At 39.2% G+C, this 22,396-nt stretch overlaps 2 protein-coding genes across 5 annotated transcripts in view; one reads left to right on the forward strand and one right to left on the reverse strand.

Moving 5' to 3' along the window:
- Positions 1–8,103, forward strand: part of LOC124999448 — a 54,010-nt gene extending 45,907 nt beyond the window's left edge. Inside the window, exons 21-25 of the mRNA XM_047574366.1 lie at positions 407–580; positions 2,684–2,857; positions 3,040–3,086; positions 3,240–3,697; positions 7,572–8,103. Of these exons, the coding sequence (XP_047430322.1) occupies positions 407–580; positions 2,684–2,857; positions 3,040–3,086; positions 3,240–3,697; positions 7,572–7,790 (1,072 nt within the window). The 3' untranslated portion in view covers positions 7,791–8,103. The remainder of the gene's footprint in view (positions 1–406; positions 581–2,683; positions 2,858–3,039; positions 3,087–3,239; positions 3,698–7,571) is intronic.
- Positions 8,104–18,772: 10,669 nt separating this feature from the next.
- hivep2a (HIVEP zinc finger 2a) overlaps positions 18,773–22,396 on the reverse strand; it is a 117,985-nt gene continuing 114,361 nt past the window's right edge. For all 4 annotated transcript variants that reach the window (XM_047574343.1, XM_047574340.1, XM_047574341.1 and 1 more), the window contains one exon: positions 18,773–22,165. In XM_047574343.1, the coding sequence (XP_047430299.1) occupies positions 21,404–22,165 (762 nt within the window). In that variant the 3' untranslated portion in view covers positions 18,773–21,403. The remainder of the gene's footprint in view (positions 22,166–22,396) is intronic.

Here is a 22,396-nt window from a genome sequence, read left to right on the forward strand (position 1 = left end):
TATGATGACAATTGCTGTCTCTTAATGTCTACTATACTATGTCTTGTGTTTTACATTGACAAATACATTTGTGGTTTCTGGGTTGTCCTGCTTACATAGCTGGCATTGTACTACCTGTCTGAAGTGTTACATCATAGACCACACATAAATTAGTGTATCCGTGGTCTTAGCTGTAACTCTTGACCCAACAAAATATACAGTCCAGTAAGATAAGACTCTCAGGTGCATATTCCCTGAAACTGGACCGAGGCTTCACCATCTTGAATGCCACAATCCCCTCAGAACACCAGGTGTTTTATGCAGCTGCTCAGTGCTCCAAGTATGCCCACTATTGTGTGTGTAGGCTGTAAAATATTACATGGGTTAATGTACTTTAACGTACCTTATTTTCCTGTCTCTTCTTCAGGTTGAGTGATTGTAACCTGTCAGAGAGAAGCTGTGAAGCTCTGGCCTCAGTTCTCAGTTCCCAGTCCTCTTGTCTGAGAGACTTGGACCTGAGTGGTAACGACCTGAAGGATTCAGGAGTGAAGCTTCTTTCTGATGGACTGAAGAGTCCACACTGTCTACTGGAAACTCTCAGGTCAGGAGTTAGTAGACTATTCTGTTTAAATATGTCTTATCTACAAATCTTTAATTCAGTTCCCATATCAAACAGTTCAGTTTTACACACATGACAATATGTACAAAGAAAGAAATTATTTCATCAGCTGGCAGAGAAAGTTGCAATTTCTATCTGTATTTTATTTTATTTTTGTTGATAATTTTAAAGATGAACCATTTTGGGAAATAAAAACAGGGTTATCACTCTACATTTAAGCTGGTTTCTCGGTGAGGCTCTAGTTAGACGCAGCAGAGATTTTAAGTAAATACTAACATAAGTTTGTTAATCATACAGTTAATGTAATGAGAACCATATCGTTCAGTCCCAACCTTTATCAAAAAGAATCAGTCTGATCTTCTCAACACACTATATGGTGGGACATTTGAGGGGCATGAGATATATGGCTTATGTCATTTCTTCCTGGTATGCTTGTACAATAGGTTACTCTTACCTTAGTATTTTCTTATGTCCTTTTACGTGTAATAGTGGTAGGCCTACTTAATGTTTTTCTGGAGGCTCCTCATCAATAATATGGAACTGGTTCACCCATATGCAATGTTTGCAAAAATAGATAATGTCTAAGTGTAGAGTAGGGGAATCAAATTATTACACAATTAAGTGTAATAACTGCACTTGTTGAAAGGGGGCACCACCTGCAGAGTACGTTGTACACTGTAAGAATGAATCAATTAATATTCAATCAATGTTAATTATTAGTAATTAATCAATCTCATCATATCTGAGGCGTCAGCTCTCAGTACAGGGATCATCTGTTTACAGCTCACAAGGACCTTCTGACAACAACTTAAGTAAAATATGTAGTTTATTTACAAAGGTGATTAGTGAATAAACATGATGAATAATATAACAGAGTAATGGAAAATGGTGAAAATACCGAAATAAATGAGAATTATGAAAATAAAGACGCAAACAGAACCTAATTTCTTAAATTAATTATTTAGATTTGTTTAAGGTTTCTTTAGTCATAACACCATCATCAACTCTGCTCAAATATGAAGGTGATAGTGTACTTCTTGGATGCTGATCCAAACAACTGGATCGTGTGACCAAACCTTGTCTTTGCTGAGCTCGATCTTCCACAGCGGTATCGGCGGGGAATAATGCTTCGGTACCAGCAGCACCGAAGCGTTGAAAGCAGATTGATAGACAGTCATCCTGGTCCAAACCTCAGCATCGGTTACAGCGCAGTTTTCCTTAGCGTTATGTAGACAAAAGTGGACAACTTTGAAATTGCCGTGCAGCAGAGCCTGATGGCGTGTGTTTAAAGTTGTTTGTCAATGATGGAATTGAAAAATACTTCTGATGTCTGGTCAAGAATATCTTCAAAAATATTATTAATGCCTGACTGTCTTGACAGTTAAAATAAAATTCAGCTTGTTCTTTGAAACAGTTGTGCGTTAAATGTGGCGAGAATAATTCAAATATAAAACTTGAATACGCCAATTGGCGGGCAATAGACTTTGAGTTAAAAATAAAAAGTATCAGGAAGACAAAAAAAAACTAAGAAGAGATCTGAGCCCAGAGAGAACTGGACTCTAAAAGAAGTGAGCAAGAACTGAGAACTGGACACGAACAAGAATAGAATAGAACTCAACAAAACAGAATTGGGAAAGAACTGAATTGAGCTGAATAAGAACTCAACTAAAACTGGCAAGACGCCAGTTTATCACCAAGTCTCTACAGTGTGTGTCCTTTGTTGCGAAACTTCGTCGGCATGATATTATCAGAAACATTGATTTATTTCTACGACTTTCCTCAATATCCTAATTCATATAACTAAATGATAATAGTAAGCAACGCTAACTGATATCAAGAAAAAGGAAAGGTAAATTATACTCGGGCTAGCCTAATCAGTCTTGCTTTTCAGAATATAGATGTATTAAAACTATATTGTGGTGTATAACAGTATTACTTGTTAAAATTACATTCCAAAGACATTTCTTTAACTAGCCTCTGGATGGCAATATGGCTCCATGGTAGAGACTTTTGATTAAAAATACTGACACAAATCACGAGCTGAGTATAGTATGAGTATGACTTACTCTTTATGTCTCTGTGTAGTTTGTCAGGTTGTCAGGTCACTAAGGAGGGCTGTTCTTTTCTGGCCTTGGCTCTGACCTCTAACCCCTCCCATCTGAGAGAACTGGACCTGAGCTACAATCATCCAGGAAACTCAGGAGTGAAGCTGCTGTCTGATATAAAAGAGAATCCAGACTGGAGACTGGACACACTCAAGTATGAACACACAACAAGAGCACACACTGTTTATTTGTTGCACTGAGCTGTGTCACATTCAAATATGATAAAATAATAATTAAATAAATACATTTTCAATGCCAATATCTGTAAAGGAAAGGTAGATGAACTAATTTCCTATTTGTAGACAATAATGTGGTTTTGCTGCGACTCTTTGTTAGGGTGGACCATAGTGGAGAGCGGAGAATAACGCCTGGTCTGAAAAAGTGTAAGTGTGAGTTTGATACATTTAGTATGGCCAAATTCTTCATAATAAGTCTCAATTTGCACTTAATTAACGAAGGACATCAACAATAATCTTTTGATGCACAAACACATTTATTAACATAATAAAACAAAAATTCCATGTTGTCTTAATCAGATGCCCGTAAATTCAGACTGGATCTAAACACAGCACACGGGGACCTTCAGCTGTCTGACGACAACACAAAGGCAAAGGTAGTGAGAGAGACTCAGGAAAATGGTTTCCACCAGGTTCTGTGTAAAGGTAAAGTGACTGATCACTGTTACTGGGAGGTCGAGTGGAAAGGAAACGTCCTGATAGCAGTGACTAATAAACCAGTGACCCCTGAGGACTGTTGGTTATTGAGCAACAGTCAGTCCTGGAGTCTGCATTGCTCTAAAAAGGGTTACTCTGTCTGGCACAATGGAACACAAAAAGAGCCTCAATTCTCTTCCTCCTCTGTATCTAACAGAATAGCAGTGTATGTGAACTACTCTGCTGGAATTATCTCCTTCTATACAGTCTCTGAAACCAGTGTGTTTCATCTCTTCACCTTCTACTCCACCTTCACTGAACCTCTCTACCCTGGATTTGGGGTTGGACGAAACTCCTCTGTGTCTATTTGTGTGCTGTAGAGAAATATCCACACATCTGATGGAATATAGCTGTTGAAAATTCTCTGCCCATGTTTAGGTGGGCACACATCGAGGTGGTACATGTCAAAGGAACATTAATTCAAGACATGTCAGCTGCCATGAATATGACACCATGCGCACAAATAGATGTGTAGACGCAGCTATCCTTCTAAGACCACTGTGCTGATTTCCACTTACTGTAGTAGATAGTTCAACCAAGACCTCCATATTATGACCAGGTTCTGGTCTGTTAATACCCCCAAACTCTCACACTCAACTCACATGCATTGAGGCAGGACCTTACAGAGACTTTTGGAGGGACAGGTGCTCAAAGTTAAAAGTTGGTACATGGAGTACGCATTTAAAAAACCAAACAGATGTAACGGATATATTTAATTTATGTACAGTGTATATATACACAAATGTTATAAAGAAGTACTGATATGTTAAAGGAGAGGTTGAGAAAATCACAATTCAAATTCTCCTGAAACCTCCTGCAGTGACGAGGGAGTACCCACTCATTGGTCAGAGAGCTGTCTACATTCTCCTACCTTTTGCCACATCTTATCTCTTTGAGATAGTCTTCTCAGCAGTAAAATGACTGAATACAAAATGCAGATCCCAGCTCAACATTGAGGATGATTTAAGAATGGCAGTGTGAAGTGGCTTTCTGCCACATTTTGAAAAGATGTGCAATGAAAAACGAGCTCATCGCAGCCACTAATGTGGGAAAAATTCACATGCTCACCTGCCATGACAAATGCAAAGGACTAAAACAAAACAGTATTTCATTTTTTTTCTGTATATTTGACCACAGTACTTTTTTTATGCAAGTGATTGCACAACTGCCCTTTCTTTTTCTCTTGAACTTTGTATTTTTTTATGAAGTATAATATGTGTTATTTTGTGTTAGTTCAATAAATTTAAAAATGTGCAATGTGACAGAATTGAGGGCTTGAAAATCCCCCCATTGTTCAAGGGGGAATTGCAAAAAAAAGTTTGAGAAGCAATGACATAGCCTATGCCTCATTGCCTCTAGAAACAGGAAAAACATTGTTACAATTTTGTAACTTGGTGAATATGTTTGGTATGGGAGAACAAATAAACAGATGCAAACATCTGTATCCACCCTCAAGCACATACTGTATATTCTTAAAAGAGGAAACTCATCTCATTTTCTACTGCCATTTATCATCACTAGGGTCACAGCGTTTGCTGGAGTCTATCCCAGCTAACAGAGGAAACTCTTTTGTCAAAATCAGACCATGAATGCATAGACAACCCAATTCCATCATGTATGTTTGGCAACGTATTACATCCAGCAAAGAGGAGTAACCATTGAACTCAATAAAATTTAAAAAAGAAAATCATATTTACTAAACCATGGAGCACTATGTATCCTAATGAATCTCTAAAAGTAAAAGGTCAGAACACCTACATCACTTCAACTTTTCCTTTATCACAACAATGTAGGACTATGTGCAATGTTCCTTTGACCTCTGATGCTCTAAAGTACTTATGTATTTATGTATAGGTGTGAGTGGGAGTATTGTTTTAGAGGCTGCACAAGCAAAATACATTGTGTTGTTTTTCACGGTGCAATGATAATAAACGTAATTGTGCTGTAAGTCAAATTTATTTAGCGTCGATGTCAACACTCAGAATCTCTGATCAGAATCTCTGATCAGGCTTGATCACCATTTTAAATCTTTTTCTTGTCACCAGTCTAAATTAAAATAAGAAAAGCAACCATAGCAGAATGTCGGCCGTGGAAAGTGTCAGTATTGATAGGTATCTGCACTCAACCGTTATAAATAATTATGACAACCAAGACCACACCAATGCCTGTGGTGTCAAACTCTCTCACATAGTGTAGTCCTCTAGACTATTCGGCAGTACAAAGTCCCTGTTCCTCAGGTGAAGCTCTCAGGTGAAGTCGAAGAAGTCAACCCAGACACAAGAAGTTACAGACAGAAAAAGATATATATATATATATATATATATATATATATATATATATATATATATATAAGATATATAAGAAAGACGCATTGAAAAACATGTTGCTGTTCACTTGGCTCTGACATTTCTGTCTTTTAGTTGAAGGAAAATGACTAATTTGCATGTAACATGGTGATCATACAGCTTCCTATTGGTTAGACACCATTGGTCCAATCTTTATAGAATTTGTTCTTATACTATCGATTGTTCTAGAAAGAAGAGGGGGGTCATTATATTATAGCAGATATAGAGAGATGGGGGGAGATAAATTAAACATCTGAGGTGAAAAAGAAAACCCAACTATCAAAAGTTGATGGAGGACAATGGAAAGAGGGGTAAGAAAAAATGGGGTAAATTCAGTAAAATGGAACTTGGTCCTCACAAAGATAGCCACATACACAGTGCGTGAGCCTGTTGTGCGGTTGGGCCTGATCCATGACGCGTGCTGATGGTTGACATGTTGCATCGCAGCGTGACTCTCTGAAACAGCAGTGGGCGAGTGCTCAGAGCTGATGACGCCAATCAGTGCTATGAATAACACACACACACAGAGAAAGGAGTCCACCTTGTGCGTCACACAGATAATAAATGCCACCAGACTCTCTCCCATCCGTTTGTCTTCTCCTCTCTCCAGACTCATCATCTCTCATGTTGCAAAATGATATTATACATGTGTTCAGCATCCAGAAGAATTAACTGCAAAGGCACGTGTCATTGATTTTACATGTTTAGATTTTAAATATCATCTGCCCTCTGCAATGCATTAATAAACTGTGTTTCAACCAATACAATCAAACATACAGTTGTTTTTTTTGTTTGTTTGTTTGTTTTTTTGCTACAAGGAAAACCCCTAAAGATTACTAATATCTCTCTGTTTTACTACCAGATGCAATACTCTATTTTAGTGTTGTTTTATACAACATTAACCAGTCAATTGTGACCAGGAAATTAATGAAATGAAACTGGTTGTCATGCTTTCTATGATTTGTCTTCTACAAACGGAGACTAATGCAAGTATATGTTTCTGGTTGTCTCATATTTGATGCAACTGCATCTTTCCCTCTTTCTGCCCTTTGGAATCAGACATGCAAGAACAAGCTCATACACACAGATTGTGGTAAAACAATATCTTCTGCTTCTACTATCTTCACACTATCAGGATACTGTCCAAAGCAGCAAACCTTAACCCTCACACTCCTAATTCCATCTTTATGCTTATATTGACATGACATATTCCTGAAGTCTAAGAACCCGAGGTAAATGCTTAACCTTAACCCTAGCCTCAAAACTAGCCCTAACCCTAAGGCTAAATCGAAATGTAAGTGGTGTTTCTATATTTATGCTTACATTGACATGATATATTCCCAAAGCCTAACAATCTGACGTAAGTGCCTAACCCTAGCCCTAACCCCAACACTAGCCCTAACCCCAACACTAGCCCTAACCCTAAGACTAACCTGACTGGTGTTTCTATATTTATGCTTACATTCACATGATATATTCCTGAAGCCTAACAGTCGAAGGAAACTGCCTAACCCTCGCCCCAACCAAATTGTAACCTTTACCCTCATAAAGCCACATGAACTTGTGGTATGTAAAAATGCCATCTCTCTATTTAAAGACAAAAGAATTAATTTTTGCCATGCTGATGTTAAACCTAACCCAAGCCCCTTAATAAAATATCACCTTTACCCTTAAACCAAGGATTAGCAGGTTCTAGGCCTCGTAACATGAGGTGTCCACAATGACCCAACACAACATCTAAGTATTCCATGAAAAAGTTCATGAAAACAATTCCACACCTATATGCAGAGAGTCAAAACTCTCGTCCTAGTTTTTTTCGTGGTCCTTGGCTCTCAGTGTGTATGTGTGTGTGTCTGCCGGTATGTTATGTTCCCATTGGTGTGTGTGTTATGCACAAAAGTACACATCTGCATTTATGCGTTTCCTTGTTTTCTCAATAGTGCAATACAAAATCTGCAGGCCTGTTGACTCAGCTGATGTCTGTGAGAGTCAATCACAACCAGGCAACTTGTATTGTGTGTGTCACTGAAACTAAAGCTGTCTTTACCCTGAACATCCAGAAGTAAATCTTTCAAGTCTACTTCCACAGTCACACACGTCTTCCTCTTTGTCTGGCAGAGAGGAGGATGAGAACATTGTGTGAATATATCCCAAACAAAGATTCAGTATAATCACCGCTGAAAATATACTCAACTTTGACTACAGATTATTGTTATAATTTTGAAGAACATACCACCAGATACGAACAAGGTAAGTATAGAATTATACTCAATTGGTTCATTGCTGGAATTTCAAACAGTTCACATTAATAATGTAATACTGCAATGATTGGTTTTAGACACTAGGGGGCAGAAAAGTCTAATCATCAAAACTTTACAGCTGAAATAAACATAGTTACACAGTGATATACAAAAGAAAAACATTTTGGTCCTATAGTGGTCCACTTCTAAGATGGAGATGTCCAGAAACACCACACTGAGCTCCAGAACTGTACTTCAGGTAGCACATTGGTAAAGGTTTTTCCATCTTTAAATAAAGTCTATGAATTTGACTTTAAGCTTTAAAATCTGCACCAAAGGCCCAGTCACAACTAAGACAAAGTCTTCAGTTTGTTCTCATGGAACTCAATGACACCTGCTGACAAAAAGCAAAACATAGTTCGTAATCTATAGAAATTTGCACAAGCGCACACATTTTAACTTGATTGCCAAATGCTTCACTCATACTGATGTTTATGTTGCTGAAATGGCCTAAATACAGTATGGCTGAGAAGAAGGAAGGGCTGTTGGATGATTGGATGGTCCAGCAGTGTCAGACTTCTATATTTTTTTTAAGTCAGAGTCAACCTTGAACATTTTGTTGATCTCTTAAATAAGCAAGCATGGACACTACAGAGACAAGAAATGTAGGTGTGAAGGTTCTCAGTCATCCAGGTCATAGAATATCTTAAAAAAACAAGCCGAAACAAGGACAATTAGACTTGTAGAGTGTTTTTAAAAGAACTCCTCTCTCAATGTGTTGTTTTTCATTTGTGATTTCCATCACTTTCCAGTATGTTGAAATTCCTTTAATGAGTTGAAGGGAGAATTGAGAAGATGTGTTATCATTCTGCCTGCTGATTTCTGTCCTTCAAAAGACGTATAAATAAACTTTGGATGAATTAATCGTCTGAAAAAAAAGAAGTCTTAAGATTACTTTTGAGCTGATCTTGCATTATATTACCAAATATCCACACTCTCCCTTTAACTGAAATCAACACTAGAGAAGAGGAGTGTAGAAAACAATAAACTGGTCCATTACATGATGATCAAATCTGTAGCCATATGCTGTTTATAGATTGAAATAAAACAAGAACCTTTGAGAGTGGACAGAGTGTTTCTGGCAGCGTCTTTGGACTGGCACCATCTTCATCGGCTGTGAGGAACAGTCTGGACGGCGGGACGCTGCCAACATGGCCACCTGGAGGACACCCAGATGGAGAGGATCCCAAGAGGCCCTCCGGATTACAGTCGTCATTTGGAAGCCTTAGATGATCCCTGCAAACAAATAGTACACAACCAGGTAATTTATGTTGAATGACTGCCTTTTTTTTTTTACTCATATTATGATTGATTGTCATAAAAATCTAAACTGTGAATGCTTTAAAGAGAAACATTATCTAATTCTGTTCATGTGTTCGTGGGGTTGTGTGTTCCATTTTCATAAATTTGAGAACAACTGCAATTCCAAGTTTTAATTTTAAAGCCTTACAATCACTATACTGTTAATATAAACTTGGTTCTATATGATGTCCTGGACGGAGTTTTGGTATAAGGTTTGCCAGACTGTTGTTGAGTGTCTGTGACCAAAGTTTTTACGAGTCTGTAAGTCTTCAGTCATTTTTGGGTGTTGAATTGGTGACAGAACACCAGTGTTGAAAAATATTCTTGCTGATAAGTTACTAAATGACATAAAAGCTGTAAAGAACAGCTGCTAGAAATGGGTCAAGCAAGAAAGTTGTGGCCCAGAAGGTTGTTACACACCAGGCTGATGGTTGTCTTTGGCCCTAGTTTTTGGGTTGTGTCCTTTGGTTCTAGTCAAACCTCTGTCAACAGCATTTCAGCCAAAGTTTTACCAGTGATAGATTGCATCCATCAGATTGATCTGACAGTTTACCAAACCAATACATAAGAAGAGACATGGAAGAGACAAAAGTTGATTAAACAAAGTTCTAAAGGCACACAGAAGTCTCTTCCTATATTGTATCTCTTCTTTACATTCAAATCTACAAATATTTCCACAACAATGTGATGATCTAGAAAAAATCCCAGCTAATAGAAACGCCTCCTGTATCTTCCTGAATACAAACTACTGATACCTGCTAGACTTGGGGGTCATGTGCAACATTTAGACCCAGATTCAGGTGAAGAAATTTGGCCTTCCTTTCCTGACGTTCTTTAACTTTAGTTTGGTGAGTCCAAACATCAATGTCTTTGCATGTTTCACAGAGTTAAACACACATTTAATGTAAGTAAAGTGTCTTCTTCAGCCCACAACTTTGACTAATCTGTAGCCTGTCTCTGGAAATGCTCTTTAAAAATGCGCTATGATCCTTTAACGTGACATGGTTGAAATGTGTGGGTTTGCCATAATTGTAAGCTGCAGAAAACTTAAATGCTGACAAGTTCCTTCTGGTCACCAAATTAAACCGCGTACATAACTACCACTTTGGTCTCGTAATTTAAGATGAAAAAGAAAACTGTTTTTGAATCAAACAGATGTCGGCGTGCAGCCGATAAATAACAAATATCGTATCCACATAGGAGGTCGCGCTGCGCCTCTAACTCACACCGGTTCCAGTAAAGGACGGCAAACTGCATCCACATCTGGCAGTTATTAGACAGTGACACACAAACAGGACAGATACACTCATTCACTCATTTACAAATTACACCTGTTTTTCATGTAACTCAACCCAGAGCTGAAAACAAGAACAAGACAGTCAGCAGTTTTTCAGACAGTCCGATGCCAGCTGCTACCTAGAAGAGCTTGGCTCTGTTTGAATGTTTTCGGTTTTAAGGAGTGGTTTGGTCCCTTTGATGGAATAATCTTTTTTTTTTTTTTTTTTTTTTTACATATCCCAGTATTACTGTGACTCAGGGTGTTTTATGAGCGGCCTGAAGTTTCTTGATGCCCTTCCAGGAAACAGAAGGAAAAAAAAAAAAAAAAAAATCATCATATCTTCCAAATGACTGCAGGTCTGCATGCAGTACCGATACTGGCCAACAGGGGTCAGCGTCTAGCTGTGGTTGTATCGGGAACTCTTTCACTCTGTTTGTCTGCTTGTCCTCTTTCTTCTTTTCTTTTTACAGTTACAGGGAGGACACATCTTTGTCAAATATAAAGTCTATTCATTTGACCACCTCTCCGGGCTCATCTCTTTCCCTTCAACTGGGAATATTAGAGGAGAAAAACATTCTAGGTTTTTGTCAGGTCGTCTCTCATCTTCCATCTTTATTACTAATCTAACCTAATCTTCTCATCTTTCATCTTGTTAATTAAGAAATAACTGTTTCTTTCCTCACAGTAGTACTTCTCTGTCTTCTCGCCTCACTTCCCTGTATTCCTGCTCTTCCTTTTCCCTACATCCCTTCTTCAGATATTTGCAGTGTATCATATCCATACATTTAACAGCTTTACATTTTTATTTTGTTACTTTCTCTTATATTCTCATCTGTTTTTTGAAGTGATCATGGTTCTCAGGAGTTTGTCCTCGCCTTCACTGCCATCTGATTCTCCCTTTTTACATTTTTATATGTTTTCTTCGTCCCTTTTTAGTTATTTGTCTTCTTTGTCATGTTACTTTGGAGGGAATTAAAAAAAGGAATGTCTGTTGGATCCATTACTTCTCTCTACCCTTCCTTTTTCTTTTTTTGTCTTTTATGCATTATTCTTATTTTGGAAATTAAATTCTCATCCCATCCACCTTTTGTCTCAAATTCCCTCATCTGTTCATTAAATCTCGAATTTTTCTCCTCTCACTTCATTTTATTTCCTGACATAATATTTTCTTTCCTCCCTGACCTCTTCATTATTTTGTCTAGTTGCTTTAGAGAGACTCAACTCCAGTGGGTTAATTTCAACTCCTCTCTACTTTAAAAAAAAAAATCTCTGCAGTGAGTCTTTGTTTGCACCAATCCAACCTGTGACCCCAAGACGATGCGGTATGTGAGGACATCGTGCATCATCATCATCATCATCACAAACAGCTCATATTTCTGTCTTTGAAAGTCCATTGCACTGACATAGTGCACTTTACCTTTGCCCTAAATTCAAATCGTCAAGCCTCCTTTGTCAAAAAGTTGTTGTGCCCAGAAAAATGTCCCCACAAGGTCGTGGCCACTCAACGTTAGTATTTGGATCCAGCTTGGCCCCCACAACTTAATAAAAACAAGAACACAGACACACACACACCCATGCACACACCCCTCTTTTTTCCTGGCTGCTAAAAATGGAAAGTTGTTTGTTCCAACGAACAGATGCCTCTTTGACACACAAACACATTTGCTTATGCACAAACGACTAAATTTGCGTGCACACACGCACACACACACACTGACGGGTGGTCTTTGTGTCCCCGGTGTGCGCGTTCACCAGTTTGCAAGGCGGCGATGAGCTGAAACATCCCACTCTGCCGTTTGATGCGACTTCTCCTCCAGGGAGAAAGACTCCAAACACTCTCAGACCTTCCTCCTCCGTGTGCAGGAGAAAATGAGTCCGTGCAGATTTGGAAGCGTTGGCGGAAGACGTTGGACAGACTGAACCACTTTCAGGCCAGATTTAGCCTTTGTCAGAGCCTCGCTTCTTCTCCGCGCTCCTTGGTTACGGTTGCTAAGCAGGACAAACAATAACCTCAGAGAGTCTGAATCCGCTGAAAAACACCTGTTGATTTAATTGACTCGTATTTCTATGTACTCTCATTCAGCCAGTCCTTTTAAAAAAAAGGGGGCTCTGGTATTATGGGTAGCTCAGAAAACAGAGACATATCAGCTTCGACTTCACATGATCAGAATCCTCTTATAGTGAGGAACTCTATGTACATACGGTGCATGTATAGCAATTGGACATTAACATGTTGATTGTTTACATTAAATTGTCCACTGATTCCATTGAGAAAACTATTCAAGTGCATAACAGACTTTACAATCCACATTTATTCAGCCAGACAACACTGCTGGTCACCTTCACCCAAAACCAAATTTGGTATTCTCTTTTTAAATAGAGCTCAGCCTGTAAGAGAAAAAAGTTGACGACGTCAGAAGACGTCGAAGAGAGTAGAGCTCCCCCTGGTGGCCAGAGGCTGCGGTATAGGTCATAAGCTCCGCCTCCTCCATGTTAGTGGATGGGACTTGGGCGAAAACTGAAATATTAAAGTGCACGTCAAACAATTTTGTCCATCACTTCAGGTAGTTAGTATTACGCGGGTGTATGTTTAAGCTTGTGAAGCTAGAAGTTATTTATTTAGTTATCTGATGCTATGCAAACTGAACGTGACGTCATTATGATTGACAGTTGCCATTGCCATACTCACTATACAGCCCTGTTGCATATACCTGCTCTTGTCGTTTATTTTTCAGTCTCTTTTATTTATTTAAGTCTAATTATTATTGTGTTTTATTTTTTAGGCTTTTTATCTTAAGTTTTGTGTTTTTTGTACAAGTGAGCAAAGTGACCAGTGTCAGATTCCTCATATGTGCGCACATACTTGGCCAATAAACCTAATTCTGATTTGGATTCTGATTCTATCTGTTGGAGCGCAGTATTAACCAAACACCACTGAGTCTAGAGGAAGTGTGGCCGGATCATTGATAACGTGTCTCAGTCTCTGGATCCAATAAACTCACAACCCTGCACCACCCAGATCCCTGAAATCCTGGTGTCAGTTTGACCAATGGGAGGAAGTGGAGATGGGTTGTCCTTTGTCTATAATAATATCTACACTCCCCTCCACTTTTCCCACCAAAGAATTACAAACTTTCATTGCAGTCAATTATAAAATACTCTTTTATATTCTTTCAAATTCCCCAGAAGCCATACAGAAATAAAATAAAAACAGCCTGCTGCATGTTTTGCTCATATTATGGGTAACCATGAGAATGTCAGGAACTTTGGACATGCATGCTCATTTTTATAGTTGCAATCCTTTTGATCAAAGTTTGGTTTTGGATTTGGCTAAATATATATATTTTGCTGTTTCCATAAGAATGGTGTGGTAGTTTTTTTTTTTTATAATATTCCCCGCATGTGTAGGCTGTACGCTCAACACAAACTCAAAGACATGAAATGAAATCTTCTCCGCCTGCATTTTACATCAACGGCTCCATATTTAAGTTAAACACTATATGTTCTGCTGGAGCATCTGTAATTTTTCAAATGAGCCAGAGAAATCTCCTAAAACCTGGCGCAGTCAGAGAACCCTGCTTTAACTTTAGCGTTAATTACAGCTGGGAAGAGCGCGGCAGCTAAACGTGGTGTTCCCTTTTTGCGCACACGTGCTGCATGCACAAACGGGGCGTCCCACCGCAGGCTGTTTGCTACTAACCATTAAGGCATGTAAACAAGCCGATTTGGGTGACATGCAACCAGAAATGAGAGCTTTCCCAGGGTGTCCGCGGGCCTGCGGCTCTGACCGTGCGGCGGCGATAGCGTGAGTTTGCAAAATAAGTGCCTGTTGTAAAATGATACGCTCAGCAACATGCTCCACATAATTACTGCCTGCTAAACGCTTCATATCAGTCACTGCAGTCTATGTGAGTGATGAGGAATGGGAATACAGAGCAACCAGAGGAGATATTTTTGAGAGCCGGGGATCCCGACAGCAGATTTTTATTTTTGTCACAGTGGGTCTTCTTTCAGGAAGTGCAGAAAATACAACTTTGTCATTACTCTTGTGCATATGCTGACTGATATTTAACCTTTTTCTGCCTTTATCTACAAACTGGGGAGGATATCTTCTGTCTAAGTTATTGCACGTTCAAGTGGACCCTCTTCATGGCCTGTTGAGGAAGTGATCTGGTCATGGGTCATCTTTCTACTGGTTGGATCTGGGGCCAGCAATGTGATTTCTTTCTTTTTCTGACCCACTTTCGTGCATTTATTTTATTTTATTTTATTTTATTTTATTTTTTTACCCCCTAGAAAGCCACACCTGAGGTTTAGCCCTTTTGGAGCAAACATGATCAGAAAGAATGGATTTATTCCAACACATCTAGAGTTTATATGAATCAATCATTACCTTTATTTCTATATCACTTTTCATGCATAAAATAAGCAACATAAAGTGCATTACATTAAAAACAAAAACCCAAGGATTCCACGCAGCCCTAAGATAAAATAGAATATGGCTGGTAAAAACTAAGAGACAACAGAATCAAATATGAAAAGAAGAAATAAAAAAACAATAAAAACAACATATGAGTATTAATACAAAGGAGTGAAAACAAGAGAAAACTTTTAAGAGCAATTAAAAGCAGTAAAAGCAAATAGATACGTAAATGTTACTAAAAAGAGTAAAAAGAAGTTCATCAGAGCAATTAAAAAACAAACAAACAATAAAACAACAAAACAGCAAAAATAAGTAATAATAAAAAGAGTAAAAGGGAACTTGAACTTTTTTTTTGTATTAAAAAATAAAAGAAAATAACCTTAAAATCAATCCTGAAACGTAAAGAGAGCCAACTTAGTGATTCTAAAACTGGTGTCATGTGGTTATTAGGAGGCACATAGTAAAACATAACATAGTAAAACATAAAATAAAGTACTGTAAATTAAGACGTAATGCAGCTGATTAAATTGAATAAAAACTACATTTGAAGTATGTCGAATTGTGTAAAATGTCACGTTTTGATAAAGTATCTGTGCATGTGTTACAGTTTATGCAGGGATGTGCAAAATATGAACCATAGAACGTTCACAGCATGAGTGAATGTAAAAGTCTAAGAGAGTAATGACTGCGAAGAAGGTGTTAATCATGTGCTAATCTCTGGAAGTCTCTACATTAAATATGTACCTGCTAATGGATTAGATGATGATCTCAAAATGTAAAAATATATCTCCTTAGTTTAACTGTGTATTTATTTATTTATTTATTTAGTCCAGATGCATGCGAACCACATGCAGACACTCCTACAGATACGGACACAAAGACATGCGAGGGAAGCTGTAACACGCTGGCGTCTCAGGGGAGGCCTCCATATGCCGGCAGCATCGAGCCACGAGCGCCACGCTCACACATCTCCCTAAAAAAACGAGTGATGAAAGCGGCTCCTCCGAACGCTAATCACGCCCGAAATAACTCGCTTGATCATCTCCCATCAAAGGCCGCGGGACTCACCGAAGCGTGGACAGACTGACAGAGGAAATGTAAGTCGACACCAACCCAGTTGTGTCAACAACAAGAAAATGAAAAAAGAAAAAAAAAATACATAAAAACGGCAAAAAAGATGTAGACAGGTAGACATATGTGGGACATGGCTAATGACAGGGACTGCATTAAAATTAGAAATATGAGCAGGGGAGACAAGGGGGGGTGAAGTCAGAATAAAGGAATTAGTGCTGTTACATTCATGTGTGCAGAGGAGTCATTAGCTGACCTCGTTCAAACAGTTCTTCTTCTACTGACACCAGGACTGCAGCTTCTACCATTATTTATTCTATGTCACTATTACTTTAGTCAGTGCTGACTTTACTGTAAGTAGCTCAGACAGACTGGATCCCTTTCAAATCATTAAACAATGCCCTCAGTGTTATTGTTTTTTATTTTTTTATTCTCATCATGATTGCCTCTTGGTGTCTTGTCTTCCATCCAACTGGAACCACAATAAAAAAACGTCGGTTTTCCATTGAACTTTTTATTTTTCTGTGTTCGGAGGAGAAAACCAAAAACACGTCAGAAATAATCCCGTAGCCTCCGCAGCTCCGAGGGGATGCGGCGGTGGACGTGTTTGATTGACAGATGAGTCATCAGAGGCTCAAAACAGGATGCAGAAAGAGATTTGAAGGACGTGCCAGGAAGCATCGAGTGTCAGATTCGATGTGTGAAAAATGCCGACAGAACACTAGAAGGTGTCAGTGCTGTGTGGTTTTAATGGATCTGATTCACTCCACAGTGTGGCTACGTTTACATGGATGACTTCTCTCCAACCATCTCATCATACATTCAGACTTGTCCGTTTCCATGGACACTAACAGGGCCCTAACCCTAACCCTAACCCTAACCCTAACCCTAACCCCAACCCTAACCCTAACCCTAATCCTAACCCTAACCCTAAATAAAATGATGCAGAAGAACATGAATCACTATTGAGCTGTATTTTGTGACTTTTTGTCTAAATAAATCACTCACTAACCACAAATTCACAACACCGCCACTTGAGAAAACTGCGATATTTGGAATTTCCACTGTTTAAAGCAGCACTTAATAGATTTTTAGCCACTTGGAGGCAGCAAAACTAATCACGGACATACAGTAACGCATATAAGTATTGGCACCTGTATCATATCATTTATTAATTTTTCTTCTACATTCTTTTTCAATTGTTTATTAGTTTTCTATTCTATGTAAGGTTTTGCCCATAAACTACACACACACCTACTCCTACATTTATGTTTTATTACTTTCCCCCCTTTACTATTACTATCACTGTCTCGTTTTATTATTATTATTATTATTTCCTGTTTTGTTCCCTGTTGTTGTCTTTCTTTGTTTTAAAAGGGAAGAAAATGAAAGGGAGAGGGAAAAACAAGAACAAAACCCAAATCATCATCTGGAAGGCCTGGAAGCGGACACTGAGAACCCAGTCAAGCAACTGAAATATTATATTTATGTATTTGTTTATTCATGAAAATGAGCCAATGCTACATATCTGTGTAACCTCTAGGACTGAAAGTTAATTTCAAGGTCCATCTGTTCAGAAGTGTTTCCAATCAAAGTGATGAGACTCTGGTGTCACTCAGCGTCTGCTTTTGTCATTTGTCTCGGTCTAATCTTTACAACACATGTGTGTGGAAGTGTATGATGGCGCAGACAAAGGAGCTTTTTGAGGAGCTCAGAAAAAAAGTGCACACGAGTGGTTCTACCAAACTGAACGCTGTTCATGAACATTTTGGAGCTCATTCATGGTCTTGGTCTCTTTTTAAAGCCAAGACTCTGAAGTTCCTTCCACAAAAGTCAGAATCTCTCTGAGTGGTTTTGTTCTTGAGTAATAAAAGATGGCACACGGATAAAGAAGAACAAGATGAATGTTTGGGGACGTTCTGACCTTATAAAAATGTGGAAGGATGTGAAGCATCAGTTCATGAGAGGAAACATCTCAGAACTGAAGCTGCTGATCAGTATCTTACTGGAATCATTTAAGTTACAGCAGATATTGTCTGTGGAGGTTCTCAGTCATCCAGGTCATAACAATCCAAAAGACGTTTGAAGAAATGGAACTGGACTTGTAGAATGTCTTCGCAAAATTCTCAAAAGTCCCTTCTTCAAACACCTTTTGGACAGCAGATATTAAAACCAAGGGTCTGAACTTCTTTCTGCAAGGAAACTAGCTTTTTTTCATTTATTTATTGGGTTCTATTTCTCGTTTTTATGCAGGAATACTTGAGTTTTTTTTTAGGCAGCACTTCCAAAAGGTGCTGGATACTTACTTGTCGTTAATGGAAATCAGTGACACCAGTTTCTGGTTCTATCAGAAACATGTCAAGCAAGTTTCTGATGGTTTTTACCCACAGAGGTTCCTACTAGAACCTCAACTTCCCTCCAGTTTCTTAGAACTGAAGAAGCTACTTGGATGAAACATCCTCAAGAAGCTCTATGAGTCCAGCTAAAGACCCTGTTAAAGAACAGCATGACCTGGATGACTGAGAGCTTCAAACATTTAAGTAGTGCTATATTATTAATGTGTAATCTTGTCCGCTGCTTTGGACTGAACCCTGAAACACAAATAAACAAAATAAATAAATGTGCAGACACAGACAAAAAATTCTATTCATATTTATTTGAAAACGACAATCCATTTCTTCCACTTCTGCTGCGATTCCTCGTTGCAACTGGGGTCATACATGATATTCGTATTAATTCCACAGAACACCATCACAAAAGTTACCCTTTTATACGCACGTTTACCTTTTTTTTGTCCTTTTTTTTCATATTGTTGTCATTTCTATACAATGACTTGTGCTTTGATATCTTCGAAAGAGAGAAAGAGAGTTTGTTTTAAAGACATCGTTGTCGTCGTGATAGAGTGTACATAACAGAGGGAGGGTCCGAATAGAAAAGAGTCGTAAGAAGAGGATATACTGGTCGAATACACACCGATTACAGAATACGGATACACACTCACATTGCAGCCTGCCCGACTCAGCCCAAAACTGTCGAAAAGAGAAAAAGAGTTGTGTCACTGGAAAAACACCACAACCCCAACTGCTCCCTTCTTCTCCTGATTTTAGGATTTTTAAAGTACGCTGTTGTTGCCTTGCAACAAATACACTCCCTGCCGGTGAGCAGAGTTTTGGCTAAATATTGCTTAGCTACAAATTAAAAAAATAAAATAAAATAAAATAATAAACATGCAGGAGAGGAGGTGGGGTCGCAGATGGGTCAACAAAGAGCAGTGCAGAAATAAGCCTCAATGTCACAATTTATTATTATCATTTTATTTATTGTTTTATTATTTTTTTTATTGATTTATTTTTTGTATTCAGACAGTTTTAGGGTTCAGAGTGCAGAGCAGTTCTCTCCTCCTAAACACTTGAATTTCAATCAAAAAAATTTGCTGCGGAAAGAGAAGAAGAAGAAGAAAAAAAATATAACAAATAAAATAGAAGTCTGAGTTTTGGGACGTTCGTAGAAGAAGAACTATAAGGTGCATTTGTCAGAAAGTTTGGTGTATATATGTGTCTGTGTCCCCAGAAATAAAGCCATTAAATAAAGAGTGTCAAGTGGGTTGATTGCCATGGCCGTAATGTGCATCGATGCAAAAAAAACAAAAACTAAAATAAAATAAAGGTGTGTTTAGGGGGAGATGACTGAGTATTTACATGGACTGGAATGTTTCCTCGTTTAGGTAAAAAAAAAAAAAAAAAAAAAAGACTATTCACCTTAACTCTGTGTAATCTCGAACGCAGATGGCTCTCGGTTTGGGGAGGGAGGGGAGGGGGGGGGGTGTCGTGGAGGGTTTTTTTTGAGAAACGGTGCGAGAAGGCGTGTTCGTTCACTTAATGCTCAGAGCAAATCTGTGTAAATTGAAATAATAAGAAAAAGAGGAAAAAATACCAAGGAAGTGAGTAGAAAAAAAAAAAACACACAACTAGGGACCGGCAAAGAGCAGCAAGACAGAAAATGTACAAGCAAACTTACCATAAACCTTAATGTGAATGCCATTCTACATGTTAAGTGCAGATAGATGGATAGATAGATAGATAGATAGGTAGATAGGTATAGATAGATAGATAGATAGACAGATTGATAGATTTTATATACTGTATGTATTCATATGCTGGGTAAATATTCTGGTAAATCCTCTATGTGTATATACCTCCAAATAGAGAGGAGAAGGGGGGGTAAAAGGTGGAGGAGGAGGGAGGATGGAGGTGCAGGTGGGGGTTGGGGGGGGGGGGGGGGGGTGGGGGGGGCTCACTCAGACGTATATAAATAGGTCTAACATATAAAGCCATATTACAGTGTACATATCCTCGCCCTAAATGTATAGCCATAGCAAAAAACCCATGCTTTACATAGAAAAAAAGGCATCCACGACATTTAAGAAAAAAATGTACAATTTATGAAACATGGTAACAATAATAAATAGTTTTATAGAATCGCCGCTGTACACACACACACACGCGCACACACACACACGCACACACAGAAAAAAAAGCCATCGTTTTTTTTTTAAAAGTTCACTCATACAAAAATATGTTTTAGTGCAACCGTACGTTAATAGTAATATCCATAACTTCACATCGCTTGTCGAGACTTTTAAGGTGTCCAAGAAAAAAAAAATGAAAAAAAAAGATAAACAGCTGTTTGGGGGAAGAGGAGGAGGAGGAGGAGGAGGAAAAGGAGGAGGATGGATTGCATTTATTACAAAGCTGATAGTATTGTACTGTATTTACATTTACCTTCCTGCTTTTTTTGGCTTATAAGAATATAAGCCAAAAAAAAAAAAAAAAAAGATGAAAGAAAAGGCACACACGTAGCTGTCCGTTTTTAGTTTTTTTGTTTTTTTTAAACTTGCCGTACCGTTGAACTGGAGTCCTTTTTATTGGTTTTGTACTTTCAGCAGAGTTTTGGTCGGGCTCGTGTTGGTGTTGGTGAGAGTTTTACTGCACGTCGATGCAAAAATCCTCGTTAAAAGTCTTTAAATAAGAAAGTCTCTGAGAGCAGACCCCCTCCCACCCCCTCCCACCCCCATCACCACCCCCCCGGGTTGAAACAGGCGTGCTGTGCACACACAATAAAACCTGCACAAGTCCGCCACTGTTTTCTTTGCATTCGTGTGTGTAAGAGAGTGTGTGTGTTAGAAGAAAGATGTGTGTAAAGTGTGCAAAAGTTTTTAAAATTTTTCTTTCTCTCTGTTGCACTTCATCCCTTCCTATGTTTCCCGCCTACGACACGTCCCGGCTTCTTTTTGTGCTTTCTCCGTCCCTCTCCCTCTCCAGCTTGGGAGCTTTGGAGGACGCCGGGGGCTGTGGGGCGTCGGGCCCGGGGCACGGGCTGGCAGGGTGGGGGGAAGAAGAGGAGGAGGAGGACGAGGAGGAGGAGGATGGAGAGTGAGGGGAGGCGGGGATCGATGAGGGATGAGGAGGCCTGAGCTCCAGGCCGCTAAAGTGCTGAATCCCAGGACCTTGAGGAGGAGACGGGGACGGGTGGGGAGACGCAGGCGACCTGGAGACGGGAGATGAACGCTGAAGATGCTGATGCTGATGATGATGATGGTGGGAGGCGGGGGACAACCCTGAAGGCGAAGGAGAGGAGGAGGGAGCTCCGTCTTTCCCTTCGTCCCCTCTGATTATTCCTCCTCCTCCTCCTCTCTCCTCGGAGTCGATGCAGAGCGAGGCGATGGCCTTGGTGCACGTCTGGATGCTCTCCTCCTGCTCCTGCCTCTCGCCTCCTTCTTCCTTCTCCTGCGACGAGTGGCAGGGTGATTCCCTCACCCTCTCCCCCCGCGTCTCCCTCTCGGCAAAGGCGGCGAAGTGCTGGGAGGAGAACTCGCCGGTGGTGGAGTCCTCCGACGTGCTCGTCTGCAGCGACAAGCGGGAGGCGGCTTGCTGCGCCCCCTGCTGGGCCAGAGGGGTGGTGACCGACGTCGGGACGGAGTGTACCATCTGGATCCCTCCGATGGGGATCATCGGGTAAGGTGAACGCACCTGAGGGAAGAGGATGTCAATGGTTGAGTCCGGTGATGCATGAATCAGTCGGGTTATTTATGTTCTCATTTTACTACAATTTCTAATAATGCAAAAATTCTATGTGAATAATTAAAATTAACAAAAAAAATGGAAAAATCTATAAAATCACATACTTAACCACAAAATAAAAATAACAAATTAATAAAATAAAATAAAGTTCATTAGAGTGAAATAAAAAAAATTACAGTA

The sequence above is a fragment of the Mugil cephalus genome, chromosome 21 (assembly GCF_022458985.1).
Source record: "Mugil cephalus isolate CIBA_MC_2020 chromosome 21, CIBA_Mcephalus_1.1, whole genome shotgun sequence".
Lineage (NCBI taxonomy): Eukaryota > Metazoa > Chordata > Actinopteri > Mugiliformes > Mugilidae > Mugil > Mugil cephalus.